The following is a 22,717-nucleotide window of genomic DNA, read 5'->3' as shown; positions in this document are numbered from 1 at the left end:
AAAGGGCAGAGCAAAAAAAAGACAGGTGGTGGTCCTGCACCCCCTCGTCAACAAGTTGGTTAAGTAAATAATACCCTCACGGGAAAATCGATCTCTCTCTATGAGCACACTGTCGCGCTGAGCTAAAGGATCCTGTCTGTCCTGCAATATACGCTGAATTCTGAAAACTCTCCTTATCAATCTTGCACCTTCCGCAATGGGTGGCTCGCGTATACGGACAGGACATGGCTGCGACAGGCTTCCCAAATCCACCTTCGCTTTTATAGCCGTGGTCTCTCATCTTGATTACACAAAGTAATTTGCAATTACTACTCTGAAATATGAATTACATCTGTAATAATCACATACATGTAATAGAATGTTAATAGTACATTTCCCTTTTTTAGGAAATGACCTGTATGAATCTGTGTGACATCAATAAATGGATCAGTGCTGCATTATCTTCAGTTACATTGATAATATTTATTTATGGTGAAACAGTGGTGGAATATCGCTGTTGCTTTCGTATAAATGAAGCGGACATACCTGCGTGGCCGCGATCTAATCCTGTTTACATAAAGTAAACCTGCTCCCGAGCAGGTTTACGCTTACGGCTCTGTTGCTATGACAGCAAGTCCCGGATGAGCTTCGGGGAACCGAACGATCCAAGATCAGGCGAAATCGTCAACAATCAAATCCAGCTAACCTACTTAGCGAGGTACGAAGAACGGGCCCCAGGTAAGAAGTTATGACCTGCAGTCTATCTGGGTCAGATATAAATCAAGTTTAGGTGGAGTTTATTTTCCTTATGCTGACTTTTTACAGTCAGTTACAATAACTCGTACTGCGTACTAGCTAGCATGACAGAGTTTCTATACAGTTGGGCGGGTGCTATGATGTTAAACTTGTTTTATCTTATTTTATTTATAAGGTTAGTTATTAGAGTTTCCAACCGTCCCATAAAAAACGGAATCGTCTGGTATTCAGAGAAAATATTGCGCGTTTGGTATTGAGGTGAAAAGGAACACAGTTTGTCCCTGACTTCAGCTACAATAAAAAAGACAAAGCTGGAGTTATTCTGTGTCTTTGCTGGACAGCTGACTCTTCTTTCATTCTCCCCCTCCCTCTCCTGTTTCTACTTCAATCATGAAACTGATCAATGATCAGCTGATCGGCTTTTCTCTCTTGTTTATCGCCCACTTTGCGCCAGAACGGGGAAACCGGCGGATGACGCGCTAAACAGCAGCACGTTTAAGCTTGATCAGCTGCTGTTAGAATTTATTTAATATTAATTTCTAGGATCAGCTGATGTTTGTTGGAGCCATGGCTGTAAAAGCTGGTGGTCATGATATTGGTTTGGTTATCTGGTGAGAGGGAAACATGAAGATGAAATCAGGAGATGTCCTTACTGAATCATCAGAGCTGAACAGATGATGGAGAAACAGGTTTACCTTTTAGGTGACATGAATGAGTTTAAGGGAAGTTATGAACCGTTTCTGAGAGACAAATAACACCAGGATCCTTTTCTTAGTAGCTGACGGCTGGTAACTGTGCAGGGGCGGGTCTAGCAAAGTTTTGCCAGGGGGCCAGGTAGGGGATTAACAGGGAAAGGGGGGCACAAAGAAATACTTTTCTTTTTTCCTCATTTAAAATGTCTCGCTTTTAACAAATAATTATCTGAATCTTACAACAAACGTTTTCATCTGATGTAAAATGTATAGAAATCCATTATTGTACATAGTAATTTTTTTTAGGGTCCCATCATAATTTCTTCAGAAGTAGCTAAGTACTGTATATGATGCCAGTATTTTCCCCACACTTTCTAGATACTGTACCAGTACTGTGTGTAAAATGCCATCAAATAGTCACTTTTTAAAGGTTGCCATGTTAGAAAAAATATTTTGCCCTGCCATGCTGTTTATTGATGTGGCAAATGAATGCTTTATGAAAATATATCTAAATCTGTCATCAGTAATCAGTAATGATCATGTCTCACCTCTAGTCTTCTCTGTCTTAATTTCAGGTTTTCACCATGTGTTGTAGATAGTTCAGGAGGTTAACTCGACCAAGCAGTCTACTTTCGGGTACTGTTTAGAATACCAGAATAGGGAGGATGGTGTAGGTTTAAGTTTATTAGACTGATACATATATACCAACAAGACAGTGTACATCACTGTCACAACAGCGTTTGTTTTCATTCAAAAGGATTTATGGTTTTTCCTATAATTCCTGGTGGGCCGGTCCCTAGTCAAAATGCCCGGGCCGACATTTTGTCCCAGTCCAGCCCTGATTTTGTTAGAATGATAATCTCCATCAAAGTGCATCATGTCAGCTTAAATTTCATTTATTATTAAGGTCAGTAGTTTCAGATGGTGATGCCACAGTGTGGCGGTTTACACATCTTCCCAACAAGCAAAGGGTTGAAGCAGGAAGGGTACCTGGCATACAAATGTCCTCTGAGCAGGGATGTTAAAAATTTTCAGATGATAGATTAATGGTCATTTCACGCCTGACATGCCAACAAGTATTTTTTTTAGATGACTTTGTGGCTTAATCACAAACTATGGCAACTAAGTGGATGACAAATGTAGATAGTGCTTTCCCTAAAACTTTGATCAGTAATAAAAAAAAAAAAAAAAAAAAAAGGTCATACTAAATGCTAATCTAATGATCCAAATTTACAACCCATAGAACAATTGTGCAGTGTTTCATGGTGGACTGGAGAGGTTAAAGGTGAAAGCAGATTAGAAAAAAGAAATCACTTTGGAGAAAAACAGGCAAGAAACTAGAGAAATAGAGAGAGAAGGGAGGTGATTGATGGGCGAGAGGTAGATTAGCTGCAGAATTAACCAGTTAACAATCAAGTCACACACTCTAACTGCAACTTAGATCTAGTGGGCAGACCTTCAAACAAAGTGTGTTTAATGTGCATCTTTCATGCCTGTATGTTCCTGCATGTTTTCTGTAGTGTGCCCATAGTATCCACTCCGTTTGTGTGTGTGTGTGTGTGTGTGTGTGTGTGTGTGTGTTAGTGTTAGTGAGAAGACTAATCGTATGTTGTGGTGAGAGTACAGAGGGGCGTTCAAAGGCACACAGTCATTCTCCCAGGGGGAAAGAATGCTGTGGAATTTGTTTGCAGAAACAGAAAAACAACAACAAGACAGAAAATGCACAAATTTGTTAGAAAGGAAGGAGGAAAAAAAATAAATAACACCGAGAACTAAAAGTAGAGAGCATAGAAGTCGCTGCCACATCCAGAAGCTCTGTAAGTAGGTGCCGAAGCGAGTCGCACACCACAAAAAGGTAGAAAGTTAAAGACCAGCAGAGTTACGCCCCATTGTAATGTGATGCTAAATTAAACAGGGCCACTCACAGCTCTTCTGTTAAAACATGCCAGAAAAAGTCAGTGGCATCCGTTTTACAGCTATATCCAAAGAACTGTGTCTAACAGTGAGACGCACACAGCTGGGTCTCAGTGACATAAACGCAGGTAAAATAATAACAAGTCAGAAGGCGTTTGTCTGTCTGCATTTGGGCTTACTTCTGCTGATGTGTGCTAGAGGGTTTATTTTAATAGCAGTGACTTCTCAGACTTAATCTTTCCTTTTTCTCTCCAGTGTCACATCACATTACTCCATCCATTCCACACACACACACACACACACACACACACACACACACACACACACGATTGTAGCACCCAGTCTTGCCTTTGCTACAGCAAAGCTAAATTATAGTTATGTACTGTGGATGTGGTTGTTCAAATGACTACAGGGGTGCTAAAGAATGACAAATTGAAGAAAGCAGTGACACGTTTTATTTACTTAGCCCTGAATTTGACATCTAATGTTCTTTGACTAATCAGCAAAGAGGACTGTGCTTGCATAACGCCTGTTCTTTGAGGGGAGCACATCTGAGAGACTGCATCAATATACTTTAAACCTGTGAAGTCTGACAAGTGTGTGAACAGCATGAAAAATACCAAAAGGGCTGACACACGAAAACTCTTACAAAATGTCCATCTTTCACAATATTTAAATAGGATATTAGTCAGCCTTTACTCTAAAGCCAGCAGAAGCTACTGTACCACCACCATCACCAACAACAGTCGCCTCAAGGTGTTAGAATTGTATGGTATAGATTGGGTTCTTGTTCTAATCAAACTATCAGGTGCGCCCCTATGAGCAAGCACTTGGTGACAAGTAGGGAGGAAAAACTCCGTTAACAAGAAGAAACCTCCAGAAGAATCAGGCTCAGGGAGGGGCAGCTATTTACCACGATAGACGATAGAGTGACAGGGGAGTAAACTATGGAGGAGGACACCCACCCCAACCGGCCATGGCAGATGACCACCACTCCCTGAGCCTTGTTTCTTGTTTCTTCATGGGGTTTTTTCCTCCCCACTGTCACTAAGTGTGTGTCATGGGGTGTTCAAATGATTGTTGGGGTTTTCTCTGTATTATTGTAGGGTCTTTACTTTATAATATAAAGCGCATTGAGCAACTGTTGTTGGTGTTACTAAAACTGACTTGAACAAATAACATGCACATCATGAGTGAAAAAAGGAAACAATAGCAAAATTTTAAGAAAATAAAATAATAACAAAATCTTACAGGAATTTAACACTTTCAAATTTAGACATCAGAATAAACCTCCTACTTGCATTTATCCCAGCTCATAATGGTTTTTATTGTCATTACTATTATAGTGATGATGACACTCTTCATTTACTTTATGGAATTTTCCATCATTAACACACACATTTCCTATACCAGATGCAATTGTTGCATCTGGTTGATGCATTGTTATAATGTTCTAATATGTGATGTTATAATGATCTGTTGTACATCTGTTGCCAAGCTTTTATTGTGGTGGCTGTTGGATTATTTTATTCGCCTGTTTCTGTTTGTTTTGTAATTTAAAAATAAAATAAATACATAAATACAACAAAACAAATACTGATAGTTGCAGACAAAGGGCAACAAACTGTAAGACATGAAAAATATATATAAATTATAACCTACTGGCCTTGTCCTCTTTAACATGTTTGTATTCCATTATTGCAGATTTAATTTGTTTTAAATCATCAGCCAATCAGCATATAATGTGCCATGTCTAGTTAAAAAACTAATTAAAAACTCATTACACTGTGTAAAGCTATCAAACGAAAAAAAAATCCAAATTAAAAGCCAGAAACATTATCGCTAAATTAAATTAATTAATTAATTAAATTTTCTCTTCAATTTGTGCACAAAGAAGAGCCTGTTCTCCATGCATGTATGTAGCTTGTTGCTGGTTCTCCATGCATGTAATAAAGTGTTGAGCAACCCCTCATTTCTTTACACTTTGCAAGGAAAATGAGAAACTTGTCCAGTGATTTACTGAGACATACAAACGAACACAGAAATACAGTGTACAAAGCAAAAAATACAGTTTATACAATTATCACTCTCCAAGTAGTTTTTAGGAATAGTTCTCAAGGCTTCTTGAAGGACATTCATAGCCAACGTCCTTTGGATGTTGGCTGTTTAGTAAAAGTCCATCTTGTAAATGATTAATCAATAATAAAAATAAGAATAAAGTAATAAAGTTACTTATCAAAACCGATATTAAAAAGGGCTTGCCAACAACACATAACACTAAAAGGCAATCAACAGGCAGAGATGAAAAGATTTAACAACTCAAGGACAATTTTTTCAATTTAAAAACACAGTGAGTGCACTTCAAAAACAAAATACAATGTGACTATGGATAAGCACAAACTCATTTCCGTGTGTCCACTAATTAATAAATCAACTAATTTTACTTTAGGAAACATTTCTAGGAAATATTTCTAGGAAAGCAAAACGCCGGAAAAATATGCTGGACACACAAAGTAGTGATGAAATACAAAAACAAACATAATACATAAAGTCGATTAACTCTTAACATTATAAATAATAATTAGTGACGTTCTGGGCTGATTGCAACACTGATGTTAAACAATCTGGCACCGTGTGAGACAAAAAAAAAAAAAAAAAAAATTCTTCATTTGATAAAAAAAAACAAACAAAACTGTTTGAACACAGTCTTCCACACTCCTGACATTTCAAGAAGCTCAACTTCACTGGAGAAACTAACAGCAGTTTAAATGATCTAGATAACAATCCTTATCAACGCCTCCACAGTTAATGTACTTTTTTTTTTTACTCCTAAATGCAAAATTAAAAGTGAAAGTCTGCAATTCAATCTTATCTTGTTTGTTTGATTTAAAATGTACTGAGGAAGTGTACAGAGGAAAATCTGTGCCAAAGCAGAAGTTGACTCTTCACAGGGATACTGTTAGCTACATCATTTGTTCAGAGACACAGTGCAGTAGCAAGGATTTGTTTGAAGGAAAGGGTTTGGTCAATATCAAAAAAAAAAAAAAACAAAAAAAAAAAAAAAACCACACAACACTTTAGTATCCAATGTTCAAAGGTCGAACAGCCGGCACACAGTAAAACTTTGAAAGAAACCCTCACATCAGCACCATATTATCAACAAGAACAGGCAAGTTACGCTCAGTCCCAAACAATCCAGGAACAGATAGATAAACATGAGACAAGAGCGTCTGCGACCGGGAATGGTAGGGGGACAAAGAGAAAGAAAATAAAGACGGGGACAGCCATGCGGAAAGTGAGAACAAACCCAAGCCCTCAAACACTTGAGACAGGACAGCAAAGTGGCTCATTTGCATAAAATTTAATCTACTGTGTTCTGATTGGATACGCAGAGCTGCACCCTGTTAGCAACAGTTTGCCTCTGCACAGCAACGGGATGAACAGCACGAGGTATAAAGAGTCATGGATGGTACAAATAAACAGGTGGGCTGTGCACGAGTGCCGATGTGTTAATGTGTCCACGTCACACCTCCCTGCATGCCGTTGTCTAAAGAGCTGCATGTGAGCAAAAGGCCAAGTGCCTATTAGTGAGACAGTGTGTGTGCTAAGAGTTCTGTATAGCCTGCTGATAACCAACATTTGGTGCAACAAAGCACCTTCCATTGTCCCTTCCAATCTGTCAGCACAGGGACCGCTGTGTCTCTGCTGCCAAGAGCAGCGTTGATCAACTTCATTGGGGGCTAAACACCGCCAAGCGTCTGTTTAATTACACTCGATCTAACGGCAATTAGACATCAGGCAGCTGAGGGGGAAGAGTTACTGCAATTCTAGGCTTATGAACTGATCTTGTACAGTATGCAGATTTCACAAGCAACAAACACACAGGAGTGTTGTGTTTGTGTGTGTGGCATTCACACAGTTACCTTGCAGTTGGTTTATTTTAAAGTGCACTAAAACGCAGGGCTATTAGAAGCACATTAGAAATAGGATAGGCTTATCAGAAACATAGGAGACGGAAACTTTTTTAGAATCAATACTAACCATAAAGCAGCTGAGCTTGGTTTGATTCATGTTGAAGAGTAAATTCCTTAAAGCAAACCTTCAGAAACACTGTCATGTCCAGGCTCTGCTGATGCATGATTTACAATTTAATAAAGCCCTTATTTATCTTAAAATGGTCCTTTGTGAAAGCCCTCAGGTTAGCCTCTGTCTTGAATGGGTTGTTTTAGCTTTTCAAGGCCCCACTTCTAAGCCCGCTCTGTTCTGATTGGGCAGCTTTTGAAAGATGCCACAGGCTACAGAAAAAACGCAAACAGATCAGCAATAGATTCAAAGAGGCTGTGATTTAGAACTTCTTAAGGCTGTTGTCAGGCACAAGACAAGTAGGAAAAGAAAGAAAGAAAATAACAAACAACAACAACAACAACAACAACAACAACAACATGATCTTACGGGCCTTCTTTTCTGTGCTTTCCATCTCTTTCAGTAGATGCCAAACTTCATTGTGCACAGATCATGAATGGCACCAACTTTGATGATCCCCTGGCTTTTCCTCCTTTGTCACATATATTAGCAAATACCTACAAGTAGGGCTGTGCGATATGACCAAAATCTCATATCCTGATATAAGAATTCTATTGTCCCGATAACGATACAAATCACAAAAATGTAACATTTTCTGTAAATTCTGTGAATCTCGGGCAGCTCGTCTTGTGGGAAGTGTTTCCAGCTGCGCGTCATGTAGCTGGAGTCGAGTGTTTTAACCGATGCATTTTCATGCACCACGAAACAAACGATAGCGTAAAATGAAACTATAGACGTTTTTATATCGTCTTCCGATATATATCGTTATATCGAACAGCCCTACCTACAAGACTACTGACAGTCCCATGAGCTTCAGATGTACTCTGTGTTTAGCGGTAATGCTACAACCCGTTACTTTACCAGTTCCACTGGGAATACTTTTTACAGGAATAAGTATAATTTCTACATTTCTCTTTCTTTAAAACTCTAAAATTTATATAAATTGAACACTTTAAGAACTAAAGCTGTAAATGGAAAGCAGAACTTAAAAAAACAAAACAAAAAACAAAAACCCAGCTGTGTGAGATGAACCCATATGAAATTCTTGAGGATCAATATTCAACAATACTCCCGGACTCATCAATACAGTTCCTCTTTTCCTCCGGCCTGGACAAAGATTGTTAAACATGTCCCAAACCATCTCAACCTTGAACTGTCCCTCTGATGTACTTATTTCTAATCCTGCCAATTCTGGTCACACCAAATGAAAATATTATCTTCACTTCTGCTACCTCCAGTTTGGCTTCCTGTCTTTTTTGCCCCCAGTACCACCAACTGCTGCATATCCTTTCCAGCTTACTCTTTATGACCCGCATGTTTAATTTGGATAGATTTTATGTCAGATGCTCTTCCTGACGCAATCCTCACCATTTGTCTGGGCTTTGGATCAGCACCGGGAGTATACTGGCTTGTGGCGCCCTGTCACTGGGTTGTCATTCAAAGAAGGTAAAGGGCTTCAAAAAAACCAAAAACACCAAAAAGAACAAATACTATTTTGACCATTTAAAACTTTGTGTGTTCCAAGTCAACACTGATGACTATAAATAACCCTAACTGAAAGACTGATAATGAGTTTAGGTGCAGCATTTAGATGAAGCACTTTCAAAAGCCAAAAATCTAACACTAGGCACTGGGGTAGTTAGGCCAAACAAGGTGAAGAAGTCTGGGATCTTTTTCATTACACAGAGTTGATACATCAACAAGAATTCCTTTATCAAAAAGGTGTTTGAAGTAAAAGCAGCTCCAGGCATGGAAAATCTCCCAGAAAACAAACAAACAGTCACACATAGTACTGATAGTGGACTGAACATCCGTTGATGTGTCAACGCTTAAAAAAAAAAAAAAAAAAAAAAAAAAAAATCCAGCTAGGTCACTTTGAGGTGACTGAGTGCCATGATCCGATACCAAAGTCAGACTCCCCATTTGCTTGAACCCACCAAATTCAGACCGTGTCCGCCTAGTTCATGGTGATTCCTGGATAGCTCAGAGAAAAATTTCTAGAACTCACTCAAAGGTGCACAGTTAACAGTTGTGTAGGGGTTAGGCTGGAGTCCCAAATAAATCAATAACATTTCCAGCATATAAACTATCTAACCAATAATAAATCACAATGCACTTTGATATTTGCCCCTTAGATAACTAGTAATTTCCTTAGAGTTGATAAATACCCATTACATACCCATTATCTTGCCATCACCAGTGTGTGAATGTGTGTGTGAATGGGTGGATGACTGGATGTGTAAAGCGCTTTGGGGTCCTTAGGGACTAGTAAAGCGCTATACAAATACAGGCCATTTACTATTTTTACCATTATAAATTGCTTGACAAAAAAAACAAAAAACACCCAACTACAATTTCTTATTTTATTTTTTGTATTAAACATGGTTGTGGAATGTTACAATTAATTCTCATCTTCTAGATTTTTGTTTTAAACTAACATTGCATTTTATAAATAAACAGATTACACAGTTATTTACCTCTAACAATGTTTCACCATTGTTAGAGGTAAATAAGGTCATTGAGGTTCAACCTCAATTACACTTTAAAGGAAAACAACTTGTGCAATGCAAGTTGTGCACGACATTTGATTTAATCATTTATATTGGTTTTCCTATGAGAAACACTATTGCAAAAGCAAACAGAAGACTCATGGGACTGGTAATGTTTAACTTGAAATCCTTAATTTACCAGTGTTGTCATCATGTTTTCCTGTTGTGTTTTGACTTCAGTTCCTGAACATGTGAGATAATGTTTCGAGGACACAAAGGTTTAGCCAGCATAACAGACTCCTGTAGTGATTGTTTAAATGTAGGGTTGTTGTTCACCTATCACCTGTGTAGTGGATGGGCCACATGAAACAGTTCTTTCCTTACTAATAATCCGTAAGATCTATTGCTGGGTTTTCTGATTTTTTTTTTTTTTTTTTTTTTTTTTTTTTTAAGTTTATAGTTGTATGTACTTAAAAATTAAATTTTTTGTGACTTAACCTCCAAGTACCTCATGCTTAAACAAGTGAATGCACTGGAGCGTGCCTCTCTGAAGTTAACATAATGCTACAGACTGTCTAGGGAAAACAGTGCTTGGACACTGCAGCACAATCAAAATTATTGCAGCTGTGTGAGATGAACTTGTTATCTTATCTCCTTTGAAATTGTTGTTTTTTAGATGGGGACAAGGTCTGCAACCACTCGCAGTCAGTTCAAAGTGATTTCAGTGGATCAAGAAGGAAATAAAATAGCAATAAGTTGGACTGTCAGTCTGCAGTCATTGGTGATAACTGCTAAACTAGTGAAAATCACAAATCAGAGTCTAGCCAGAACCTCACAAATTTGAAAAAGAAATTCAAAATGATATAGGTACTTGGCAAACACACTATCCAGAACAGAGCCAGCTGGAAACCAACTGGATCAAGTCCCCCAGTTGCAAAAGGCATGTAGATGAATTGCACTCATCAGTGCAGATTGCCAACACATTGCAGTCTATCTTTCTGCATTTATAAATTAGACAGCAATTATTTGCAACCTTAGGCCAATCTGACTCATCTGAGTTGGACCGCTATTGTTTGACGACAGATCTCTCAAAAGACCACCTTGTGGTTAAAAGTGATTGCCCAGAGGTTGAGGTTTTTGCACAGGGCAACCAGCTGGTCACCACAACTACTTTTAAATGCAATAACCAGACAACCACCAATTTTTCCTACTCACAAGAAGTCTGCTGTCCTATTTTTATTTCAATTTCACTGACCCATTACCGGGATGACTGAGAACCTTCACAGACACACTGACCCATTACCATTTTCTTTTTTTTTTTTTTCTTTTTTTTTCTTTTTTTTTTTTTTAAAAAAAACAAAAACAAAGAGTCTGCAGATGTTTAAGGTAAAGCAAAAAAAGTGTTTCCTGAAAAACACAGTAAAACGTTTCTCATATGACATCTTATACACTGGACTATGTTAGATTAATTTAGCAAAGTGATGAGACACTAAAGGTTTAAAGGGTAAAAATTACCAGAATTCAAACATAAGTTCAGACTGAAGGAGTTAATCTAGAGACGGGTAGTTATGATGTGAACTTATCACATGCATTCCTTTCTACTTTGATTAGGAAGTCTTCACAAACTGAGAACGTGTGAAACAGATATCTGTGGAGACACTCATATAAACAGAAATGCTTACATTTTTTTCCCCTTGAAAAGCACAAGTGCTGATATGGGTGTAAACAGTAAACACTGGTTCTTTGGATGCAATCTGATGTTATAGGTAGAGCAGGGCGATATGACCACAAATATTTATCACGATATACATTTGAAAATTTGCGATAACGATATAACTGACAATATAATTGACACTAGACAAAATACTTTACAACTCCACAACTTTATTAGTGCAAAAAAAAAAAAAAAAAAAAAAACACAAACATCTATGTATTTTCACTTAAACAAGCAGCTGTTTTTTTTATGTGCATTAAAGTTATATAAAAATGTAACAGTGCAAATTACTTGCTGACAGTTTAACCAAAAGGTATTTCCAGTGGAAATTGGCCGACATATCCTCAGCATAACCATGCATAATATCCACAAAACTTAAAAAGAGGTCTCACACACACACACACACACACACACACACACACACACCTATGTTGAAGCACAGTATCACTCCGCGAGGCTCCTGCCTACGATAGCCGTAATGCTCCGACAATGTGCTCCGTGTACGACATAAAATCATTTCGAGGTCAGTAAACACAACCAGAATTCAAACATAAGGCACACGGGATTATAAGGGGCACTGTCGATTTTCAGAAAAATTAAAGGATTGATTTTAAGTGTGCCGTATTTTCCAAAAAAAAAAAACAAAAAAAAAACAAAACACTGTAATAACAACGGCCCCGCTAGCATGCTCTACCAAAAATAGTGCTTTGTTGAGTATCTGATGGACAAAAGCTAAACCAGTGCCACATCACTGAAGTTGCAGCATTTTTACAAACCAATTCTGGTTCATCCGTTTCATTCAACGATCCCCTTTCGCCCTTCTCATTCTCCGCCATTGCTTATGAAAACAAAAGGCACTGCGCATGCGCGTTTTACCCATATTCTATCGCGATATTTCATTTTCTTATTGTTGCCCAACATTATACCGGTATCACTGTGAACGGTATGATATGGCCCAGCCCTAGCTATAGGTCAAGAAAGTAAAAATTAGTTTTTACTGTGACATCATCACATTTTATTTCTTCCTTCTTTTAAGATAAGTAGTTTAATTACCCTTTACCACAATCTACTATATGTATGTACCCCATTTACTTTTGTTGCGTTCCAGTTGACTTGGATATTTTGTGAGCAAGGCCCATCATTCTGCTTTTGTGACTGACAGCGTTTTCAGACAGAATTTAACAGTCAAAGTAAGGAAACATTTAGCCATCTGCTACAATTCCTAAAATGATCAATATTACAACAGTTTAAAAAAAAAAAAAAAAAAAAAATAGACAATATCAGTTCAACTTGAAAACAACCAGCCTTCAAACCAGTTACAGCTGCATTTCAATCACAACTCCAAGTAAATGATTTGGCAGACTTTTATAGTGGATGCCCTTTCTGAGACAACCTCCCAAAAAGATTTCCCTTGTCCCAGTCTAAAAGTCAGGGATCTTTCACTTGTTGGGCACATGTGTAAACCAATATCCAACACCAAAATAGTACATTAAAGTACTAAAGAAGTGAATTCCTTCAGTGGGCTGGTTTCAGTCATTATGCAAATGTATGTTTATAAGAATGAGGAAACCTACAGTCAGCTGAGACTGAAGAAGTCACTTGGATGAGCGACGAAACGTTTCTCCCACAAAACGCTATGTCCAGATGAACAGAATCAAGTTTTGGAGATTTACTTTCCTGGATGATTGAGAATGCATCAAGAAGCTAAACTAAATATTTCTACTACTGTTGAACAGTAGATTTTTTTGCCACAACTTGCACTGCGCAGTCTAAAGCACAGCATCACACACCGATCTGTTGTGCTCCACATCATGATTGTCATCTTTCTTCCGGCTGTGCACTCCCACTGTCCTTTATTACCACTTTATCGCCATTAAGTGCATTATCAGGTTACACCAAGTGACTGACAAAATCCATCCATCCATTCTTTTCCTATTATCCATTTCAGGGTTGCGGGGGGCTGTAGCCCAGCTGTCTTAGGGCGAGATGCGGGATACACCCTGGACAGGTCACCAGTCTGACGCAGTGACTGACAAAATTGTACAGTTAATTTAAACATGATGAATTCCTCTCTTTTTTACCTGCACAGGTTTTAAAACATAACTAATTTTTAACAACAAGCGCTCCAGCAGAGCAAACCTCTACCAAGACAGCTCAGTAAAAATTAGATGCAGCTAGCATAACAGAGGTTTACTTTGATTACACGAACATGTTGTAGGAGTTGATCATGGATAATAGGTATTGATTTGGACATGAATAACTTGAGCTTATTATATAATATTACACTACAGTATATTTCTCACTAAGTAGGCAGCTCATTCTCTCTCTTGACAATACTTTCTTTGAGGATATAACACATCTTGGGGTCATCTTGAAAGAAAGACAAATGTGAAATGTAAAAGTGAGATCACTGAGTTCACGTGGACACAAAACAACATTGTGATATTTAGAATCCCCATAGATCATTCCCTATATGCCCATATGTCGTCAGTACAAACAATAGCAGTCAGAAATATAGTTTTAAATAGTTCTATATAGCATTATTCCTTTTACCTCTCCTTCAGGGTCAACAGCTTGATCTGAAGGTCAAAAGCCAAATGTTTCAAATAATATTTACATTTTTTTTTTATACTGTACACACTATATGGTGACAATACTTATCCTTAGTCAGGTACTCGAACCACCTCAACTGGCTCCTTTCAATGTGGAGGAGCAGCGGCTCTACTCTGAGCCCCTCCCAGATGGCTGAACTATCTCAACCCATCTCTAAGGGAGAGGCCAGCCACCCTTTGGAGGAAGCTCATTTCTGCCGCTTGTATCTGCGATCTCGTTCTTTCGGTCACTACCCACAGCTTGTGACCATAGGTGAGGGTAGGGACGTAGATCGACCGGTAAATTGACAGCTTCGCTTTTACACTCAGCTCCCTCTTCACCACAACAGACCAGTACAGCACAGCATCCGCATCCACAGCAATCCGTCTGTCGATCTCCCGCTGCCTTCTCCCATCTCTTGTGAACAAGACCCCAATAAACCCTACCTCTGCAAGCCTGCACACACACAGACACTATTACAGGCCAACACAGTTAAAAGGTATGTAGTGCAGCACCATAGCAAAATTCAAGGTTTCCTAATTGCTTTTGGCTAGAGAACTGTTCCTGTCATCTTATTACAGCCAGTTTCATACCACTCTTTGCAGTCAAGTGAATGTGCTTTGTGTTTTATATTTGTTATCCATTCTTTTTTCTTTTTTTAAATTGACATCACCTCGTTGAGAGTTTCTAATCAGCTCTGCTGAATCTCCCGTATTTGCCTAAGATCTGTTTTTGATCTCTTCTCTGATCCATATTTGTTAAGGACTCAAGAGGAGTAAGAAAGAAAAAGGTGTGGCACTAATCACGAGACACGCCTCAACACTAAAAACTGCCTCATCCTTTTAATCTAATGGCCTATCGAGCTTAACCTTTCCCTCCCGCCATCTCTGGGTGATTAATAATCAACACAACCCGGCCTGTGTGATCAATGTATCTTAGAACAAAGCGTAAGTCGCACAAACACATCCCAGCTTTTGTTTTACCTAAAAAGGCCCAGCCTCCATTTGTCCCGGCCTGTGAAGTGATTGCCAAATGCACCGTTACTATGTGTGGTTTCATCATTAACAGGTTTAAGAATTTTGCTTTTCTGAAACCATCCTCAAGAGCCCTCACACCAAGAGGCAAATCCATCACAACTGTTTGTGAAAGAGTAAATACAGGTGGACACATCAGTTTATGAAAGAGAAAAGAAACTAAACTAAATGCTTGATCTCTTGTGACAGAAAGAAAACTTGTTAGAGGCTTTTGAAGCTTATCTGCAGTTAGAGCCAGCTTAGGTTATGCAAACAGCCCTTTCTGCACACAGTCAAAAGCAGGGGGTCAAGTAGCTCTTGACCGGTCTGCAAAAAGAAAAAAGAAGAAGAAAAAAACTTCACCCACAAGGCATAATGAAGCAGAGAGAGATCCAGTGAAGGGAAATTTCCACTATGAATGCTGGGAAGCAAGCTTCAAACAAAAAATTACTACAGTGAGGCGACAGACGCAAGGTTACAAATGATTCTGTGTCACAGCAAGACAAATGGACACAACCCACAGAGCCACCCCACTAACACAGGGAAATATGGACTTGCAAATTATGAAGTCTCCATACTTCTTTAGCTGACACTTTCACTTCCTCATCGTTTTCAAAAAAGCCTTCGGTCAGTATAATAATGGAAGCACATTCCCAATCAGAAGACCTGCTGTCACAAAATACGCCTGCCCGTAACTTCCCTTCCAATGAAACAGTCTGACTGAAATAAGGTTCCAGCATTGCCTTTGTGTCATCCTGCATCACCATAGACGAGCGCAATCAGTGACCATCTTTAACTCTGTATTTGCATGTTGTCCTATCACTCATATCTGAATTACTGAACATGCACGCCCAACAACCACACTGATACGGGTTCTGGAATAGCTGGTCGTAAGCCTCCACACATACCATGTCACACTGCAATAGCAAGCCATCAAAGCCAGTGAGTGAGATAAAAGGGCAAAGGTGGTGATCAGCTGGCTGTCCACAATGTTAGGACTCTAACGTCTAACAATGTCACACCTTTATACACTACACAATTTACTCAGTCACTTAGTGGGGAAAGTTGCCCATTCAGTGGTGCCAATTCCACATTAAGAGATGCTGAAAACTTTCTTCAACACTAGAATATCAGGGTGAGAAGCAGCGTCTTCCAGTCAGACTTTACCAGAATCAGTACAGGAGTGTACCCGTCAAACATTTTATAATAGGTCACGCTCCAATATGAACATCTTTGACACTCTACAGAAAATGTATCTTTAAAGTTTCCTGCTTTATATTAGTTTGTAGTCAATCCATCTCTGGACTCTTAGCCAGCGCTACCCTTAGCTTTCATAGCCTCTAAGCCAAGCCTCTGCTATTTCATTATTTTCATCTAATAGTAAAAATACATGATCCAATGCGTAGACGTCTCATTGGTATGTGGACAGTGTCTTTTTTTGGACTAAAAAAAAAAAAAAAAAAAAAAAAAAAAAAAAAAAAAAGGGGAACGTTTTGATAAAAGCAGTGTTATTGGGAACATTTTTCTTTAGAAGAAGAAGAACTGTTTTTCATCTGTTTTTTCTGGCCCCTGATTGTTCTTTGAAGACTTCGCAATCTTGAAAAGCAGAAAAGTAGTAAATAGACAACATATCTGATAGCGTAGGGTTAAGGTTAGAAATATTTAAGTCTCAGGGGGTTCTTTTTTTTTTTTAAATGAATAAATAACATACGTGTTAGCATCTTGCAATTATCATAATGCAACATGATGGAATCTCTTGTTGTCACCAACTCCCTTTAAAACTCTAATTTAAACTCCAGATTGCAACAGAGACACTTTCCATTATGTCCTTTGTTCAGGGTTATTTTTGGAATCTTTATAGCTGCAGGAGATATTACAACACTTTCCGTAACTTTATTAGCATTCCTCGTGACGAGTAATCCAACTGTTTTAGCGCCTCCAAGAAGCTCGCGTGTCGTGTGCACTCCGTGTTTGGCACCAGTGTGATCGTTCTGTTAATTATTACGTGTTCACACAGTTTTGCAAATAAATTGGAGCAACGCCGACAAACAGGATTTCACTTTATTGCTTATGATAGCGGTCGCCACGGAAAATGTCATAAATATCAGCCTGTGACATCTGATAGGCTACTCACACCACTGTACAAGACCTATTAAAACCTTACGTTTGAGCTAAAAAAAAAAAAAAAAAAAATTAAAAAAAGCCTAACCCTTAAACTGCTATCAAACAGTTTTGTTACAACTTCTTGGAAGAAGAAGTCTTTAACATTTGCTCAGTTATTTATTCTCTTGCTCATTTCAAAAATGATTTGCTAATGTTAACCTTGCAATTGACAGTTATGAAGGTCAAAAATATTACTTCTTGACTGAAGGTGTCATTTGCTGATAATTCGTGCAACAAAAGATGTGCGTATGCTTATGTAACTTTATACACTAGATTCACACCATGTACCATTCAAACACGCGCAAATGTAACTTTATGTTCTTGAAGAAACAGCCGAAAATCAGCTACACGCACAAACTGACGTGTTAGTCTGATGTTAGCCGACAATATGTTGAGGCTGCTTTTCTGCCAGTGTTTCTGTACAGCCAGCCTTTCAGCCTTCCTAACAGCCAAACTACACTGGCCTCTTTGAGCATCCACTGCCCACAACAAAACCCACACAACCACCACGACTGCCAATATTGCACAAAGACACCATGTTACTACAACCCACGGCGAGGGGATGGGGGCAGAGAGAGAACTCATTTATGATAAAAGAGGTTATTCGCACACTGGAGCTATTTTTATTTGATTCCATTTCACAATTTTTGTTCCTGTAACAATCTTCTATATGCTGTGAAGTAAGCCGAGATTAACAAAGGAAGTAGTCTGAACACGTTTTTTCTTCCTCCCTCTTTCTTTCCGAGAGCTGAAGGAACGGGCACGAGACCCTGCCAGGGTGACAGAGCGTCCAGTGCTGAATCAGCGGGTCGCAAGTTGTGTAATCTCACACACACACACACACACACACACACACACACACACACACACACACACACACACACACACACACACACACACACACACAGAGGCAGGGTGGACAGAGCCGAGTGTGTCTGTGTGTGTGTTTGTGCAAGGAAACTTCAAGAAAAAAGAAACAGAGGCCCAAACAAGTGTTACAGTTGTGGCTCCTCTTAATTTAAAGCCTCAGTGCCGCTGAATGGATCCAGTTGGCCTATAAGACGAGTCTCTTCAAACAGCCAATTCTTTAGGCTTGACCAAAGTTTTGTTTTTGTCAGGAAAAGTGCACACGCACACGCACACACGCGCACACACGAGGGGGACTCTCAGCTTAAAGCCTGCCCTGTAACCATTCTGAGGGATGTGCTCAAATTTACCAATTAAAAGCCCTCACTTAGTCCTCTTATGGAGTGGGAACCTACAGGCCCTGATCTCTATTCATTTGAGGCCCTGTGGCATTAAAATGTGTGGGAGCCCCCTGCTGTTTAAATCAGGTCTAAACGCAGTCATCCAAAGCTGCATGAAGACTTTCTAGGACTTCTGACAACTGCTTGTGTAATGTGTAATAAAAAAAAAAAAGCAAGATAAAGAAGATGGCCTACGATAACAATGGTGAGCCAGATGTGGGTGCTGCACGAGACACTTGCACAGCTGCCAGTTGCATCACAACCTGCTGTGTGCTGCACCCAAGCCGCTAACCAACGATGAATTGATCCATTGTCTGATGCTGGTGGTTGTATACACATCCAGTGCTCCTGACACTACCAGTAATCCCTATGACATGTGCATGTTTACCCAAACTATCTAACAGGCATTTAATTTATTCATCAAATGGCGCTTGCATTGTAGCAATTTAAATCTTGACAAAACGCTGTCCAGCAAGATTCATTTACTTATTGGCAGTCAGATATGCATTGCAAAATTTACATTTAGCTAATAAAGCATCTAATAGTACGGTTGCGTTCATCGGTTGGAAATGGATGCAGTACTGTTTGATGCAAACTGGTATAATTTGTATGCAGAATTAATAAACTCACTTACACATTAAAACTGCAATTAAGTAAGTAACCTTTTATATGGTATTATGACAATACAGACGACTCTTACGGCCAGATTGTTTTTTTAACAGTGGAGTTTGGCTGAACTCTTGCGTGGGTGTTATCGGCTGCTACCTATTGACAGAGCCAAATCCAGATGTTCGGACAAACACCTTTACTTCCAGAGCTACAGCGAAGCCGCAAGCCGGAGAAATTCAGTGTGTGGTGTTCACCAGTTTAGGAATTAGCTCATGTTAATTCACAAGAATACATGACTTGCAATTACGGAATTAAGGACACATTAGCCCGACACAGCAGGCTCCCGACACCGCAAACCTCGACCATTCACGTGAGAACACCCGGAGGTTGAACTTCGTTTAAAATGTGACAATTTATACTTAAAACTTGTGTTTTCTACCGCATACACACTCCACAAGAAATTTCCACAGTCACATAGGCACACCGTTGAATTCGGCACGTACATACTGCCCCACACTTCATTCATCTCTATTCCAGCTTTTGGCCACACTTGGCTCACACGTTGCTCTTTATCGTTGTCTCCAACAGTTTAACGAGCAAAAAGGGGCACACGGTGGCTTCTCCGCCAACCCAAGAGAAGTGGACGCACTGTCGAACAAGGGAACAAAGTTCAGAGTGGTGACAAGCGAAGACTTACAAGAGTTTGTTCATACTGCAGCGCCCGCTGATCTGACCCGTCTCCTGCCATGGTTCAGCTCGCGGTTTTCAGGTCGCCAAGTGAAAGGAAAAGCCGACAGCGCTATTGTGTTCTCACTGATTAAAGCATTAGATTTACTGTAGTTTCTGTTAAGGAGTTCACAAACGGAACTCCAAGTAAAGACTGTGAACTGGTTACAGTAAGTTCCTTCATTTTATAGCCTCAAGTTCTCAACAAGATAGAAGGCTGAGGCGGAGCTTTTGCTAGTTTAAGTGGGAGGTGTCAGTCAAGCCAGAAGGAACCTTTCGGTTGTTCATAGTTTTTCTTTTACCTTTAATCCTTTATTTTCTTTAGATAAAAATTAAAACCAAAACAAAACAGTCTAGTTTAGTATATATGCTTGTGTTGTTGTTGTTGTTGTTGTGTATGTAATCAGGGAATTCATTAAAGGTTAAATAATATGAGTAATTAAAGCCTTCTGAGCTGGTCCAAGCTTCTTCAGGACCAAAAAACAAAGGACAATCAATCTAACCGTGTTCATAAGGAACGGTGCTGCAGTCATATGGTAGAGCTCCTAATGACTCCTCATCTCACAGCAAACATTTAGACTTATAACAGGAAATGCACAGGTTAAAGTGTGCCCCACTGTGTCTGAATGCACAATAACAGAGCCCTGGTACTGAACAAAATGTAACAATTTTTAATGTTAGAAATAGAAATGTCTGCATTTCGGTGGGGGGGACAAAGCTCTTTTGAGTTAAGCATTCAATTGTGCTCTGAAAAAATAACTCTGTGTAGGAATGCACAGTTTTATGCTCACAAATCACAATGGGCATTTTCAAAATTACTGAGGTTAAATCAGTGAATGACACAGGCAGCCTGAAACACAGTATGTGTGAAATGTTCTCTTTGGTGTCATATCTCTTTCCTAAATAGTGAAATCTATATCTCATTGTAGCTATTTATTTCTGCATTAAGCTAGCTGCTACAAACACAATGCACCAGTGATAGGACAGGTGTTCTACAAGGAATACAATCTCTGAAATATCTCTGACACAGATGAATCCATCTTTTTTTTTTCTTTCTTTTTTTAAGTATGATTAATGCAAGTTTTTCCCTGACATGACCCAATCTTTAAAGGTTGCTTAAACCCTGATGTATCGCATCGCAGAGATGTCAGCTAAAGTTAAAACATTGTCAGGCTGTATTCTCATGTAATATGAACTGGAATCACATCGAGTCCAGAATTTGTACCTAATTCGCGTTACTGTTTAGCCTTTAGTTACAAGACCAGAGATGATGCAGTTTAGAAGCATTAGGTTAGGTAGAAATCTTCTATTAGGAAGTAAATAATTTTAAAAGTACATAGAAGTATGTAATCCTGGTTGGGGTGGACAACTACACTTAATGTTTTTGGTAAAATGCTACAACCTTGTGGTGAAAGTTTCCATTTAATATTGGTTTCCATTTAAATGTATTTGATAAGGTAGCTGAAAACCTCTGAAGATTGAGTTTGAGTTGTTGCCTTCCAGCCGCCGTTTTAGAGTACCTGTGAGGAAGACTAAAAGACTCCAGGTCTCTTTTATCCCCACTGCATCTTGTCTCCTCAATGGCAAATAACTGTTCTTGGACTTTTTAATCACTATTATTGTCATTATTATTTTATAGTATTGTTCTGTTTATTTATATCCTGCTGCTAAACTAATTTCCCCTTGTGGGACAATAAAGAAATTGAATTGAATTGAATATTTACTACAGTATTTGAGGCTTTAGTGAAGTATTATACCAGCTGACCTGTCAATACTGACCACCAACAAGCTACACTGTGTGAACTTCACAGGTAGTCCATCTAACTCACAGGTGTCAAACTCCAGGCCTCGAGGGCCGGTGTCCTGCAGATTTTAAATGTGTCCTTGATCCAACACAGCTGATTCAAATGGCTAAATGACCTCCTCAACATCTCTTGAAGTTCTCCAGAGGCCTGGTAATGAACTGATCATTTGATTCAGGTGTGTTGACCCAGTGTGAGCTCTAAAACCTGCAGGACACCGGCCCTTGAGGCCTGGAGTTTGACACCCCTGATAACTGATGCATTTCAATCTGTTTTAAGGGATGAAAGATATGACATTTTCACAAAGCTACACTGCCAGCGAGAGTAAAATTTGGAGCAGTTCATTAAAATCTCTAAGATTATGTAATCTAATCCTTTTTCCATTTTCTGATGCCAGGAGGAAGTGTAATTTTATTTTGCCATTGTTTTATACATAATATTTACAGACACAGCACGCTACTTTATTCAAATCTAATAACATTCTGTATATTTTCTTAGTATTTGTTACTTGCTAGCACAAATGCTAACATGCTAAAGTAGAAAACTAAAATGGTTCATATTATAAAAAAGAAAAATTCCAAATGTTGCAAACATCAATATGTTACCAGTGCAGACATGTTTGCATGCTAGGATGCTAGAACTATAAAGCTGCATCAACACAAGGATGACAATGAGGGATTCGCTCATCATGGATCACTTTGAAGGTGATGGTTATCTCTATTGGACATTCCAGCCTGTGGCTACCCAGTTAATTTGCTGGCAGGTTATCTGTGAGTCACCGGTATCGTGCTCTCTCATCAGCAGTCGCTTCAAATACTTGTCTCAAAGTTTATCTTGGGACCTGCCAAATTTACATCGCCTTCTGTGTAGATGTAACCAATAGCACCACACCATTGGATTACCATTTTGAACCCACCAAGCTAGCCAACTTTGAGGGT

General features: G+C 39.1%; 1 protein-coding gene across 3 annotated transcripts in view; it reads right to left on the bottom strand.

Annotated features, from left to right (window-relative positions):
* The window catches only part of LOC146693359 (chloride channel protein 2-like), a 183,386-nt gene extending 163,180 nt beyond the window's left edge, over nucleotides 1-20,206 (bottom strand). For all 3 annotated transcript variants that reach the window (XM_085479176.1, XM_085479177.1, XM_085479178.1), the window contains exon 1: nucleotides 19,949-20,206. In XM_085479176.1, coding sequence (XP_085335302.1) covers nucleotides 19,949-19,999 — 51 coding nt within the window. In that variant the 5' untranslated portion in view covers nucleotides 20,000-20,206. The remainder of the gene's footprint in view (nucleotides 1-19,948) is intronic.
* Between the last annotated feature and the right edge of the window lie 2,511 nt (nucleotides 20,207-22,717).

The sequence above is a fragment of the Copadichromis virginalis genome, linkage group LG14, assembly GCF_057382275.1.
Source record: "Copadichromis virginalis isolate Kocher_CV1m ecotype Utaka linkage group LG14, C_Virginalis_male_GT1.1, whole genome shotgun sequence".
NCBI lineage: Eukaryota > Metazoa > Chordata > Actinopteri > Cichliformes > Cichlidae > Copadichromis > Copadichromis virginalis.
The sequence above is the reverse complement of the archived record's forward strand: the minus strand, read 5'-3'. Positions and strand labels throughout refer to the sequence as shown.